Source organism: Alnus glutinosa, chromosome 3 (assembly GCF_958979055.1).
Source record: "Alnus glutinosa chromosome 3, dhAlnGlut1.1, whole genome shotgun sequence".
In the NCBI taxonomy this organism is placed as follows: Eukaryota; Viridiplantae; Streptophyta; class Magnoliopsida; order Fagales; family Betulaceae; genus Alnus; species Alnus glutinosa.
The window spans coordinates 24666211-24682036 of NC_084888.1; the positions used below are offsets into that span (position 1 = coordinate 24666211).

Here is a 15826-nt window from a genome sequence, read left to right on the forward strand (position 1 = left end):
TAAGCTTGATTTATATTATTATGATTTATAAGTGAATAGATTATCTAATGTTTTAGGGTGCGTTTGTAATTGCAATTTCATAAACAGTAAGTGTGATTTTAAACCAAATCGCATAACATAAATTGTTTGAGAACTGCGTTTTTAAACATCGCGATTTGAAAACGCAAAAAATCTGTTTTTTGAAATCGCAGGTAAGATAATGGTTTTTTGAAAACGCAGAATTTTAAAGGCTAATTTGCGATATTAAATGCTAAACTGCGATTTTGCCAAACGCTTAACTGCATTTTTATAAATTACTTTTTTCAAATCACACATTTTAAAATCGTGATTTTAAATTGCACTTTTTGAAATCACAAACTCAAACAGACTCTTAATGTTGTGTTTAAGCAGGATTTTTAGAGTGGCGTATTTGATTAAAGAAACACGCCGTTATAATGCCAGAGTAAAAATGAGTATTTTATAAAAGCGCCGTTGTAATGTTTGAATAGAAATAAAGTATTTTATAAAAGCACCGCCAAAGTTTTAGAAAATATTTCTGAAGCATTAGTTACGTTAATGCTATGATTCTGACAAAGTTGATAAAAGTACATAAAAGAAATTATTTATACGCCAATATGCTACTTGTATATTTTAAAAGTGTTGTAAACGCTATTTTTACTAATGGTTGAAGTTGTGTGATTCTTGACTGATCGTAAGTAAAATATGTCAAATGTTGGCTTAAATTTATTTTGGTATACTACTGTTCTAGTTAAAATAACTATGAACCATGACCTTCCTGTTTTAGTCAGTACCTACCTTAATATTACCTGATTGGAGATTTCAACTATTTTGGGTTGTAAAACTCTATTGTGGATTCAATGAATTTTAATCGTGTCTATCATTTAGGTTGAAATTGATTTTTAATGTCGTTTCACTAATTTGACTAAATACTATGTCTTGGAATGTGTTATTGTTTCTATGATGATTTAATATTTAGCTGGCTTTAATTTATACTTTCAAAGGTTAAATCTTAAAGAGAGTTATAATTTAGTTTTAAAGAATTAATAACCGAATCTAAGCTGTAAAAATATATATATGGTTGTATTGATACATAATTTACTTATAAGGGTATTTTGGGCATTAATTAATAAATACCTTAATAATGCCCACATGAAATATGTGGTAATATAATTGACCTATTTTATATGCCGCGATAATATTCAAGCGATAATAAGAAATTATGTTAAGTGATTTAGAAGTCAAAAGTGATAAAAGTGTTAAAATAAATTCTTAGTATTTTGTACTAACACACTATCATATGTATCAAACTATATTGCAGTGATCACTTGCGTGTAACTATTATCTGAAGAAGAAAAGAATTGTAAATATAAAATACTTACTAAGAGTGATGTTGATTTCTATAATATCATGTTTATTTAATTGCATGTGTATGAATGAATCTTGCATGTTATATAGTAAGTATTAACATACTTACTGAGAGCGATATTGGTTTCCATAATATTGTGATTTCTGTTTTATTTAATTGTATGCGATTTGTTTGAGACATTGCATATTTTACTGTTATGAGTTATGAACAAGGCATTAATCAATTAGCAAGACCGAAGGTTAAAGTCCTAAGATAGAGACCGAGGGTTTAAGTCCCAAGGCACTAATCAATCAGAAAGACCAAAGGTTAAAGTCCCAAGGCAAATACCAAATGTTTAAGTCCCAAAGGCACCAATTAATCATCAAGACCGAAAGTTAAAGTCGCAAGGCAAAGACCGAAGGTTTAAGTCCCAAGGCACTAATCAATCAGCAAGACCAAAGGTTAAAGTCCCAAGGCAAAGACCGAAGATTTAAATCTCAAGACACCAATCATCAATAAATGATAAGACTGGAGATGATTAAAGACCCACGACACTAATATATGATAAGACCGGAGATGGTTAAAGAGCCACGTCACCAATATATGATAAGACCGTATTATGAGTTAAAGTCTTACGGCATCTATAAATGATAAGACCGTATTATGAGTTAAAGTCTCACGGCATCTACTAATAAGCAAGACCGTATTATGAGTTAGAGTCTTACGGCACCAATAAATAAGTCTGTGCATATAAATCTGTCATTACATCATATTGTTGCTTTGTGTATTGTTAAATAAATAAGTATTTCATTATATTATTGAAGGCACTTGACTCACTTGATTACAACCACAATCACATATATGTTTATGCAGGACATGAGAAAGGTCAAGACTATCAGGATCATTATATCGATCCTGATATTTATGAATGAGGCTTTTATGTATTTCTATTAATATGTAATAGTTTACATTATGGTTTGTATTAAGTTAAACAATGATTACGCATCATCAATGCCACATGTGGCACATATGTTAATACTTTGTGTGTATTTATTATGTAAGAACACGTTGTTCATATTTACTTATAATGAGGTATTTCAGTCAGCTCTGATGTGTTATATTCCTAAGTCTTTGAGAAAAAAAAAAATTTCCACTGCTAGATTTTATCATCTTTGATATCGTAATGTCATGTGGAAATTAGAAATTTTCACTTACGCCTTTTTGTAAAAGGAGGGGGCGTTACAGGGACATATGTATTGTTGGCACCAAGTAGACATGAGGACAACTAATATCCAACGGTGGAAGTACAAAATGAAAAGGCTAGCGGCCAAGCTGATTAAGAGTGAGAAATTACAGGCAGAACTTTTAGTACCATCGAGAATCAATTAATTGGTCTATGATGTGGCGACGAGATTGATTCTATTACATCCATAACAAATATCATATTAATATACCAAATCAAGAAGTTTCAAGCAAGAAAGAAAATGGTCAACTGCCAGGTGCGCTCAAGAAAGAAAGAATAGACTATTGACAAATTGTGATTTGGAAGATATTCTTCATAATAACTTTTTCTAAATTTCCTAATTCCCCTTCTAGAAGATTCTCATATTGAGATTGACATAGTCGTTAAGAATTATCTTAGTTATCATACTTTCCCTTCGTTGTTTAGTTCCTTTCTTAGAAGGTTTTACTCTTTAGTAGCTTTAAGATCTTTTCATATTTCAGCTTACGTAGCCACCAAGTATTTCCATAGTTTGTTTCTTTTGTTTTAGGGTTAAATAGTGAACACCCCCTATGGTTTAACTCCTTTATTTTTTTTGCCTCTAGTGGTTTATTTCGTAATGCAGATGGTACATTAGTTTTGACGAAAGACGAAGATGGTATTTCCGTCGAAACTTCCTTCCAAAAATTGATGGAAGTCCACGTCAGTGGCTCAACACCTATCAGGTGTTGACAAGTGTCCTATGCATTAAAAAAATAAAAAATAAAAAATAAAAAAAATAAAAGCATTAATTTTTTTTTTAAAAAAAAAAATAGAAGGGAGTGGCTCCAGCCAACTCAATGGCCGGGCCATGGAAGTGGTTCGGCCACCCCCAAAGAGAAAATAAGGGTGGTCGAAACCACCCCCAAAAGCCTTAAGCCACCCCCATTGGGTTTGGGGTGGGTTTAGCCACCCCAGACTGGCCTGTTTGGGGTGGTCGTACCACCCCCGTGGGTGACGGAGGTGGTATGGCCACCCCCACAAGGCGAAAGAGAAAAAAAAAAAAAAAAAAAAAAAAAGGGTTAGGGGGTTTGGCCCTTGGGGTGGCCGAACCCTCCCCTATACCAATTAGCCACCCCCAAAAACCGGCCATAAGGGGTGGCTCCCCCGCCCTTTTCCATTTTTTAATGCTTTTATTTTTTTATTTTTATTTTGAAGTTTTTAATTTTTTAATATATATATTTTTTTAATTTTAAAGCTTTTTTTTTTTTTTTTTTTTCTAATGCATAGGATACATGTCAACACTTTAGAGGTGTTGACGTGGACTATCGTTAGTTTTTGGACGGAAGTACCATTTCTATCTTTAGCCAAAACCAAGGTACCATCTGCAATACAAAATGAGCAACATAGGGCAAAAAATAAAGGAGTTAAACCACAGGGGACCAAAACGTATTTAACCCTTTGTTTTATTTTCATTCCTAGAATATTTTATCATTTTGTAGTTTTCGGGTTTCATTACAAATTACGAGCAATCGTAATGGAATAAGGAGTTCAGTTTTTGCCATCAATAATATTATCAATTTTCTCTATCAATGTGCATGTTGATTTTGTGCATTGAAAATACAGCTTTTCTTTCGCGTTTATCGCTTTTCGTTACGTCAGGGGATTAAGGAATGGAAGGGTTGTGGATTGAAAGCTCTAGCTTATGCAGCTTGAGTTTAGGAGCAGAGTAGTTTATGATCTTTGGGAGTAAAGAAATGATCTTAAATATGGGAATCAACCAAGATCATAGGAGAAAATTGTTCAAAGAATAAGCTGCTAGATCAGAACAAGGATCATAGTAAAAGGATGATTTAAGCCGACACCTGAAATGTAGAATTATCCAGAAGATGAAATTTATTGGCAAGGATTTTGGGAGCTCTGAAGTCTAGTTGATTGGATGATTGTAATTGCTTGGATTGTAGTTCTTTTGTTGATTTGGATTTGTTGTTGCAATTCACGTTTGTTGTTCATATATTGTTCTGACTTCTTTTATAGTAAATTCTCATTCATCTTAAAAAAAGAAATTGAGAGTAGCAGGATGTTGAGCCTGGTGAAGTGCAAAAATTTTGAACTTCAAAATCGCTTGTTTTTGAAGAGCATAGCTTTCATCTTTCCCACGAGAAAGGGACAAAAAAACAAAAGAAAGGAAAAAGAAAAACAGCCTTTAAATATTCTCTCCGAATAGAAAACAAAAGAAAAGTCCTGTGGCTAGAACTCTTGTTTGATTGCCAAGGTTTGCAATCAATCTCTTCGTTCTTTCTTTCCATTGTTGTGCAAGTCATCATGCCTGAGGATACCACAAAGAAGAAATGTGAGCCACCGCTTCTCCAACAGAGAGGTAGATTCCATTCACACGGAAGGATTCCAAGAGTTCCGACTGATCTAGCTTTTCCATTATACTTCCCACAGGATTTGCCAACACAAGCTTGAGTGATCTTTTCTGCAGCATCTTTCTGATTTCACATATTGCGTCAATACCACTTGTGTCTATGGCTGTCACAGCTGAGAGAATAGTAATAAAATGGTCAGCCAAAATGCACGAGAAACGATTGGCTCGTTTGCTTAACGTCTTTTAGAGGGGTTTTTTTTTTTTTTTTTTTCGTTGAAAAGGTGTTCTAACGTGACATAAATGTAAAGACTTTGTATCACTGAAATGTACCTGTCATGTCCAAAATTATACATTTCAGTGTACTAGCATTGTTTGCTTTTATCCACTCTTCCTCTTCTCGAACCCATCTTAACATCCTGCACCAAAAAGCATTCACAAGTCAAGGAGATGTTTAAGTGTGTACTACTAATACTATATATATACACCCTAAAACTATCTGCATAACTTCCCATAATCCAAAAGTTCTACTTAGGACCGACAATTTTTTACACGACAACATTAAATTAGCGGGTTAGGATTGAAAGGCTTGACCCATTTAATTCTTTTGAGACTCACCTTTCTTGCAGGTAAGTTGAGTTTGCAAAGTAGATGGGAGACTCAACAGCAAGAATGAGAAAGGAGGGGACCCTTGAAGCTTCTCTGTACCGACTGAGGTTTTGGTATATTTGAGTACCCTGGATATTCCCTAAAGCCATTGTGTTTGGCCTGGTGACATGCAACAGAATCTTGAAAACTGATATTCCAACCTGAATTTTGCAGACAATTGGCTTTAGTGATAATGAAGGAAGGATATGTTGCAATAAAAGAAAGAAATTTGAAGCTTAGTGAAAAAGCTTACCGCAATGGCAAGTCCTAGAGGCACTGAAATGAAAAGAACACCAAGAAAGGAGCACAAACACGCCATGAAATCAAGCTTGTCAACTTTGAACAATTTGTATGCCGCCTGATAATCTATCAGCCCGATCACAGCAGTTAAGATGATGGCCGCCAAGATGACATTTGGGGTGTAATAAAACAGAGGCATTAGAAACAGTAGAGTCACAAGCACAGCTGAAGCCATCACAATATTTGACGCCGCTGTTTGTGCTCCGGCGTTGCAGTTTACAGCCGATCGAGAAAAGGATCCTGAAAAGGATTGATTCAAAATATGTGTCTTATTAGAAACTGCAGAAATTTTCAAACGACTGCATAGTTTGGAGAAGGGTATCATAATTGCTTGCCTGTGGTAACATAGCATGAAGAGCATGAGCCAGCCATGTTCATAAGGCCAATAGCCATCATTTCTTTGTTTCCATCGACTTGGTAGTTTTTCAAAGCAGCAAATGTCCTCCCCACTGCAATTCCTTCCTATAACAAGACAAAACGGCCGGAATTCGGTAAGAGAAAACATTAACACGTGAAATATTCAATTGAAATGTGACGTGAATTGCAGAGACAACTTACAGTGAGAGATAAGATCCCCGTCACGATGCCGGTTTTAATAGCGACAGCTAGATAAGGGCCACTCAAGTATATCATGTTTAGTGAAAGAGGATTAAGGCCCGTTGGCAAATGCCCAATCTGTTCAAAAAGATAATTAAAGAAAGATCAATACATGATTAAAAGTAATGGAAAGAAAGAACTTCATCCTAAACCTGCCACTCTGTTTTAGTACTACTTACAACTGGAATTTCGTGAGCCTTAGACTTGAGGAGGAAAACTATAAGTGTTGAGAGAATAACTGACGTTAATGGGGCTGCTGCCGAGACCCAAAAAAGCTTCGGTTTCCTATTGCCCTGTTTTGATTAATACAAAATTAATTACAACAATTTTGATATATGATTAAAGTTATTAAAGAGAAGATAGATTATGTTAATCAGCAACAAAGAAACACTTACGATATGCCTTGTAGTCAACATAAAGAGGAGGAAACCAGAACCCATAACAATGGTTTGCCATGACCACTGCACATCAATTGTACTACTGTTACTCAAAATACTACTGGTGATGAAAATTGAAATTAGATTAATATCAGTAGGACACAATTTATTTATTTATTTTGGTCTCAGTAGAATCAATTTCTTCCAACTTTAAAAAAAGAAATATTTTAATATGTCCAACAAAGGACAAACTTTTATTGTGGAGGAATTGGCACCAGGTCCTTCTAGTAATTATTTCTATGGTTGAGTTGCTTGGATTTATTAAAAGAGAGCATAAATTTGCTTCTATGGTTAAGTTGCCTTTATTATTATTTTTTTAAAAAAATAAATATAAAAGCTCATTTTGTTTAAAAATCTAAAGTATTTGCTTAAAAAATAAAAATAAAAGAATTAATTTCCTTATGGTACGGACTACCGAACTACTTTATTCTGGTTAATAGTTACCTCATCTCTCTGTTTTAAAACAGAGGACATGACAGGAATCATTTGCATTTTGCTTGTGAAGTGGACGATTCCCAGCAATCCTTTCAACTGTTGCAATGACACGATGACTGCAGCACCAGCCATAAACCCAACTAGAGTTGCCTTGGACAGAAAGTCAATTACAAACCCTAACCTGTAAATCACAAGTCAAAATCAGCTAAAAATTCATCAAGGAAGAGAAGAAATGATTCTCTTCTTTTTATTAATCTTCATTTGCAAATTCTTTTACTATTTTAAAGTTTGAATATTTTTTAAGGTTGATTCTGCAAGGTGTCAATTTTCTTAACAACTAGTATGAGAGCCAGGTTAGTAAAGGTTCATGGCACCAAGTGATCGTAGAAACGGCCCACAAGATCGATAAAAAGTTTTTGTGTGAGGGGGAGTGTAGCAATGTGGTGATTAACTCATGTGTCAGCGTAAAATAATTGAGTCTCATATTGGAAAGGGATCACAAGTGTGAATGGTTAATACAACATAGTTGGACCCAGACCTATAAACCTAAACTTTTTTGTATATTGTGGTCCGTCCAATTGAGATACTCTACAAAGTATCAATCTCACTAACAATTCTTTTGAAAAATACTTCTCTTTCTACCACTATTTCTAATATGGAAATAAAAGCAAATTCTGAACTCATTCTTGTCCAAGATGAAGAGAAGCCATTGAATTTTGGTCTCACTAAATTTATTTGACAAGGTTGCTATCGTCTTGACACAGATATATATATATATATATATATATATATATATATATATATATATATATATATATTATAATGAAACCAGAAAAGAGCTGAGGATGTGCAAAAATATAGTACCTTAATAAACCAAGAGAAGCCTGAAACAAACCAGCAAAGAGGGTGGCAGTGAAGGCCAACTTAAGATAGAGATCCGGCTCTTCATTAGGAGAGACAGCCTCGCTTAGCATTGATCCCATCACCAAGGATGCTATTGACACTGGCCCAACTCCAAGATGTCTCGAACTTCCAAGGATTGAGTAAATCAATGGGGGCACAAAGCTTGAATCTGCATCAAACCCACCCGGCCAGTTTAACTTCACTTCAAATTGCATTATTTATTATTAAATAAATTAATAGAGTGGTTGGTTATTGATACTAACATAGCCCGACTATAGGTGGCAAATTGGCAAGCTTTGCATAACTGATTCCCTGCAGTATTACAAACTATATTAGATCACCAGAAAAAAGAGTTCTTAAAGCTATCAACACAAGTGAATTTACTGAAGTTACTTATTATGAAGAAAAAGACACTGGAAATATACTTTATGAGGGAGTAAAGACAAATCATGTTCAATAAAAGCAGATTCGCTTTGATAACTTAATTCATATGGTCCAAGAGAAATTAATGGAATATGTGCAGAACCCAACTCTGTGTGCTTTGTCAACCAAACTTCATGACAAGCACAACTATTAACAACCGTCGCTTGGCCCTGATGCCTAATGAAGTATCAGGTCTAAGGTGACCTTGCGGGCGAATCGTGTGGAGGGGGCGCTTAGAATGGTGTCTTCTAGTAGGCGAAGTCCCGGATACCCCGGTTATTAAAAAAAAAAAAAAAAGACACACACACACACAGACAAAGAGAGAGAGAGGATGGTGGAGAAGCTTCATTGTTTCCATCACCTGTGGGATAGCGAGGCTAGCAATGGTAAGACCAGAGATGACATCAGACCTGAGAAGACTAACATTGTACTCAGAGCCCCACTGGAATATAGGAAAGAAAAACTGAAGAGCAAGAATCAACTTGTTGAAGCATGTTTGATTCTTGAATCTGTAGAGTGGGTCATCTGGGAAGAAGATCTCTGAGAGCCTGTGCTTCAGTTTATGAAAGGTGGTTTTCTCTGGTGGCAAGCAAACGTCGTGAATTTGCATTGCTCCCAACTCTGCTGGGATTGTCAGAGTGGTTTCTGGACATGCAAAGTGTTCCACTCTGTTAGAGTTCACACCCATATTTCTTCCTTTGCCAAAGACCACCAAAATGCTGAAGAAAACAAACCTCTCTCAAATATGGTAACAACTATGTAGGAAACAAAAAACCCACTCAGATGTTGTTCTGGTGAAAAAAAAGAAGACACTCTGGGGTTATATAGATGGAACCAGAGGAGGAGAATATTGTCTCAAGATGGCAGTTAATTGAGCAGTTGTCAAATATCGTGTCTAAGGAGCAGTTTGGTCATTTCAGTTCGATTTGAACCATAAATAAATAAACTTTTTCTTTTCCAACCGTGTCATGGGTTGAAGCACTACTAGTGCACAACACTATGGAGGGCCCTAAACAACACTCTTTGAGATCCTGATTGCTCGACACTTTCGTGTTAAGTACATGGTCTTCAAGGGTTGAAAACTTGGAATATCTGTGGAGCCCTCACTCCTGTTTTGATGGACAATAATGCACCGTAAATCAATCACTCCGTTCGATACCCGTTCGTTCAAACTCGGTTCGTTAAATAAATAAGCCGTTCATGAATACAAAATTACGCTTGATTCGTATAGACTTGTATAGGTTCATTTTTATTATTTTGTAATTAGAACATAAGATGAATTCGATTTCTTCTTAATATAACTTGAATTATTGTTATTGTGAGTGTTGATATAGATATATATGTGTGTTTGTGTGTATGTACCAATATATGTATGAAATTATATTCATAGTATAAAACATACTCGAAATTGGATTATTTAAGATTCAAGTTAATTTATTTAATTAACTCAAATGATAAAATATTAACAATAATTAATTAACTAATAGTTAGTATGGGATTTACAAAAAAATAAACAATCATGATATTTACTTTATATAAAGAATAAATAAATTAACTGAAGAGCTCGTGAACAAGTTCGAGTTTGCTCAAAAAAATAAATGAGCCAAACTTGAATAAATTATCTTTACCTTAGTGATAAGCTCGAGCTCAACTTCTATTCAAAATAAAATTAAATAATCCGAGCTTAAACATTAATACTCTACTCGGCTCGATTTCAGCCCTAACTATATTCTAATTGTATCTTGTTTAAAAAAAAAAAAAATAAAAAAAAAATTGCCTTTTGGTCTAGTGGCATTTCCTGCACGGACAAAGATTGATACATCTTGTGGGAGTGGGTGCAATAGAAGAGAGAGAGAGAGCTAGGAAAGTCTGGATTAACTTAAAATTCTTTCTCCGATTAAAATATTAATTAAATAATTAATTTTTTTTCATGTAGTATTAGAGTATTAATTAAATGATTAAAATGAGTATTTTTTTTTTTTTTTTTTTAAAAAAATAGATTAAAATTAGGCATGCCTTAACAGCCAGGCCCATGTGTGAAGAAGATGTTACTTGAATTGAAATAAGACAGAAGACAAAAAAAGAAGAAGCATATAATAAAGCAAATAAAAAACACCCATAGGGTTGGCTTTATATATATCAAGAACTGCAAATCCATTTGAGCGGTGCGTATAGGCAGGCAGCAGGCATTCTGCCTAACATTGGTGGGCAGGACAGCCATATCCAATTCTATTTTACTTCATCATCGATCAGTTGTGATCAACACAAACCCAATTATATATATATATATATATATGGCTTCCAATCAAAGCTTTTCACATACAATAAAAATGTATAAAATTCGTAACATACCCTCCCATCCTATTTAAAACACATGGTAATATTAAAATATACTTCCAAAAAACAAAAAAAAAAATAATAATAATTCTAATTGTGTTTGATCGGTTTAATTTACTGAAAAAAAAAACCCTAAACAAATCTCTTTTATACTAGTTTTCTTTCCTTTTTTTTTTTTTTTTTTTTAGTAACGCTATTTAGTAAGCTCTTGTACAAGTGCCATACAACTGAACGACGTGGTAGTAAAAATCAGTCATTGGACCAGTACATAATTTTTATTTTTTATTTTTTTACAAGTACTTATCCAATGACTGATTTTTACTGTCATGTCATCCAGTTATATGGTAGCTATACAGGAGTTTACTAAGGGTCCGTTTGCGATTTTAAAAGTGAGATTAAAAATAACGATTTTCAAATATGCGATTTGAAAACGTGATTTTTAAAAACGAAATTAAGCTTTTGACGAAATCACAGTTTGACCTTTAAAATCGAAGTTTATCTTTTAAAATTGTGTGTTTTTAAATAAGTACAAACTTGCGTTCAATTTAAAAACGCAATCTCAAACCATCCATTAATAGAATTATTATTTATTTATTTATTTTTGCTTTTTCGTTATGTTTTGAGGAGGGCATTCCGGAATCCTGGCCCTCCGTTGAATGAGGAGGCCATTCCATCGGGACCGCCCAATTGATGCCACCTTTTACCCCATTGTAAAAGAGATTCTAGCTAGCTAGCTAGCTAACTAGCCAGTCAAGAGTATCAATTTAATTGTAAAAATAAAGGTCAAAAAGGAGAAAAAGAAACGCGCCCATTTGACACCATCACCAACTAATTTTTTTTTTTATTTTTTTTTTTTATTTTTTTTCTATATTAACTTGCACAACTTAATTAGCAAACCACCAAATTTGCACCTATTTGGCATCTCCTAGATATGTTTAATAATTTCATCAAAAAAAAGAAAGATATGTTTATTAATAATAATATATGTTTCTTATGCCCCATTGGCTTTATTTATCTTTCAAGCCAATGTGGCTCATGATTGAGGTTGCTAGACAGCCTTTGTTTAAAAAATTAAGATATTTTTTTTTTTGATTTTGTATTAATTGTTTGATTAAATAAAAAATGTTATTAGTTAGAGAAAAGATTTTTTTACACCCCCATTTTACACCTGAGATATGTTACATGTACATCTTCCATACACATTTTTTCTAAATCAATCATTGGATATATAGGACCTACATGTGGGTTCTTATATGTCCTACGGATCCAAGAGTTAATTTAAAAAAAAGATGAACGACGTATGTACAAAAGATATAAAAGAATCACTCATCTATTCGTTATTTGAGTATGTTGGGAAAATTAATATTCTTAAAGCCAAATGGACCCACAACCGAGCATTGGGCCTAGTCAATCCAATCGACTTGGCAAGACCTACTCGGTCATCAGGGTCTCAGATATCCATTACAAAATCTTATGAATTTTCTCAGTCGACAGAACCGGGGATAAGCACGGCTGAACGGTCCCGAAACATCATTGTCTTAGGAATGCTAGAAGAACACACTGAATGCCCATATCCAGTTGGTCTTGGGAACGGCTTTCTCGGGATCACCACGAGGCATATGGATGAAATATGCTGAAATATTTCATCCTAAAATTACGGTCGAGATTCATGGGAAAATGTTTGATCTCGTAATCCCTAGCAAGGCACAGCAGGATGGATCAAAGTACTCCTAATTAAATTATATCAGAGCACTCCAATTACCTCAAAACTATGTGCCTATAAATAGGCGGCTACTCCAGAAATTAAAACTCTCTTAGAATACTCTGCTCTCAATACTTTTTGAAATTTGTCTACTAAAATCTAACTTAAGCATCAAAGAGGAACCCTGTCAACACACCCAACAAGCTGTCGGATCATATAAAGAATATCTTTCTACTGCAACTAGAAAATATTTTCCAATCAAAAAAACGTTTTTCTTTGCTTAACTAAAAACACAGGCAAAAACCTCTTTTTGAGTGTTTTCTTATGTCACAGAGAATTTCTTTTCATGAATTAAAGAACTAATTATTCAATTATTTTCCTCAACAGCAACGGTACTATAGATGTAAACAGTAAAGGGAAATGTTTCTTTTGAATTAATTACGGCCTTCCCTAGAATGAATGGGATATTGACAGGCAAACGTATCAACTAGAACAAGTGGCTACGATATGGAGAAAGCAAAGATGATTGTAGCCCTTCTTCATTAGAAAATTCCGGTGGCAAAGTGATTTATGGGAAATGATGAACGCAAAGAGTACTTTTGCATATTCCTATCTTAACTTTTTAGTACCGGCAATTAGTGGTGCATGTTTCTATCTTAACTTTTTAATACCGGCAAGGAGAGGCGTAGATGCAGACGGATATTAATCGTCTATATTTATTATCTGCACATGCGAATTCAGTTAGCAAAAATTATTATTTATGTACACAGATGCAAATATCAATTTGAATTACCATATCCGCATATCCTTTACATAATATATATATATATATATATATATTATAAATTCATCAAAAAGTTTTGTTGTTTAGTACCAAAATGACATCGTTTTGGATTATGCATAAGTTATGTTTATATTGGATTGGTTGGCACTGTTGTTTTCTCGTGTAACATTTGGACAAAAAAACAAAAGTAATGTGACATCAATATGTTTTCAAAATATTAGGGCTTTAAAAAAAATAAAAATAAGCTCAAAATACTAAAAATTGTCCTAAATTATTTTCAAAATCATTTAAAATAGGCCTTAATAGAGACCCAAAGAAGAGCCAAAAGGCCATTAATTATCTGATATGTTGATAGCAGATAATAACCACATTTAAAATTTGCAATAATTGCGTGGATGCTGATATCAAAAATATGATGCAGATGCAGATACGGCTACGTATATTGTAAATAACTGTATTCGCATCGGCATTTACACCCGTACCTGCAGGAGAATTAGCGTTGCTAATGGTAAAAATCTACTAAAGAACTACGTCATGAAATTGAAATAAAATATAAAGGTGGAATAAAGAGAGCAATTAGAGACAATGATTTATGGGTGGTTTGGTGTTAAACACCTATATTTACCATTATGGAAGAGCTCAAAAGAGCTACATTTTGATCTTATTTCTTGATCATTTACAATACAAATGGTCTTTGGAGTTCTCATATACGTAACCTTGTTTTCCTCATTCACACTTCATTTCAATTAAATATTTCAAGTGATGGACATCGTTTCTTAAGGAGAAGTTCGAGACCATGCGTGAGGAGGAGAGTTATAATATAATTTAAATGATTAAATTCATCCATTTCTATAAGCTTAAGCTTTTGTGATAAGTGATGATTTAACATTGTATCAAAGTCAAATATTTTAAGTTTGAACTTAATTTACATTCGTTACTTTCTTTCATTTCAATTAAATATTTCACGTATTGGACCTCACTTATTAAGGAGAAGCTCACATATAAGATGGAGTATTAGAATATAAATTAAATAATTAAATTTATCTCTTCATATAAGATTAAGCTTTTTGCATAAGTAATGAAGTAACATTTACTTTATAAAATCACTCGTTTGATTGCTTCTAGAGATCGTTTTTTCTAAGTTACAAGCAGAGACGAAACTAGAGGGAGGTGACGATCCTCCCTTTCTGTTACAAATTTTTATATAATTAAAATATTTATGTATTTATGGTTAAATATTTATATATAACTAAAAAAATCTCAAAATATTTATATATAGTTAACCATATAATTTTGTTGGCCTACAATTGAGTCTGACCCCTATTAAAGTTAGATTCGACTCTTTAATAATATTTTGGCCCCGGCCTCTCATGATTAAAAAAAATATTAAAAAAAAAAAAAAAAAAATCCTAGTTTCATCATATCCCTCCCTGATTGATGCCAAAAACTCCATTGAACTGGTAGCAAAAATCTACGATAGTGCTTGCTTTGTCAGATTGGACTCTCTTTTTGACCTACAATGAGTCTAGTTTCATCCCTCCCTGATTACGATTAGTTTTGTTTAATAATTGTATGTTAAGCCATACCAGAAAAAGAAGTTGTATTTAATGTAATCCTTGAAGCAAAGGACAGACACGTTGGTGTTAGGTACGTTTAGTAGCATATCACAGTAGCATGCCGGTAGGCTGGTCTGTATTATATATGTAACCGGAGATCCATGCACCAACAAACATTCGCCACATCATCAACAACATTGACACATCATCATCCTGCCAAACAATTCATTCACAATACATTTCTTTTCATTTCAACTTGCCCAACTTCATCAATTATATATAATACTAATGGTTGCTAAAAAGTGTTACCCAAAGACTTCCATGGCCTAGTACAACAAGGAGGGCTCATATATATATATCCTTGCGAAGATTTATCGGATCAACTTTATGAGATAGATCAAAAGTATGATTTTAAATCAAATCGTAAAAAATATATCGTTTTGGATTGTATTTTTTAAAACTTAGGATTTGAAAACGTACAAAAATATGCGTACGTTGTTTTCAAATCGCATGTAAGACGGTACGTTTTTAAAGGCTAATTAAACTGAGATTTTATCAATATAAATATTTGGTTTTATTCTCTTGCACCTCTCGTGTTCATTTCCGTATAAGAGATGTGCAAATCTACCATTAAATCTATGAGACTACATATGAGTACGTTCCACAAATTTAATGATAGATTTTCAAAAGAGATCGATGTGCAAGCGAATAACACCAAACCCTTAACTAAGTTTTTCAAATTAGACATTTTAAAACTTCTATTTTTCAAGTTCTACATTTTGAAATCGCA

General features: G+C 33.6%; 1 protein-coding gene across 1 annotated transcript; it reads right to left on the reverse strand.

The window, feature by feature from the left end:
* Window positions 1–4629: 4629 nt before the first annotated feature.
* Window positions 4630–9739, reverse strand: LOC133864995 (probable sulfate transporter 3.4). The gene is made up of 12 exons (XM_062301452.1): window positions 9019–9739; window positions 8498–8546; window positions 8196–8403; window positions 7341–7512; window positions 6855–6920; window positions 6639–6752; window positions 6421–6537; window positions 6198–6324; window positions 5816–6102; window positions 5533–5723; window positions 5248–5333; window positions 4630–5090 (listed from the first exon to the last, which is right to left on the reverse strand). The coding sequence occupies exons 1-12, from the start codon at window positions 9343–9345 to the stop codon at window positions 4870–4872; spliced, it is 1965 nt and encodes a 654-aa protein (XP_062157436.1). The 5' UTR covers window positions 9346–9739; the 3' UTR covers window positions 4630–4869.
* Between the last annotated feature and the right edge of the window lie 6087 nt (window positions 9740–15826).

Coding starts and splice junctions, on each gene's coding strand:
- LOC133864995 (XM_062301452.1), bottom strand. CDS start 9,345: ATGGGTGTGAACTCTAACAGAGTGGAACACTTTGCATGTCCAGAAACC. Junction 6,325..6,420: donor CGGGGATCTTATCTCTCACT/GTAAGTTGTCTC, acceptor GTCTTGTTATAG/GAAGGAATTGCAGTGGGGAG. Junction 6,103..6,197: donor TTCATGCTATGTTACCACAG/GCAAGCAATTAT, acceptor AATCCTTTTCAG/GATCCTTTTCTCGATCGGCT.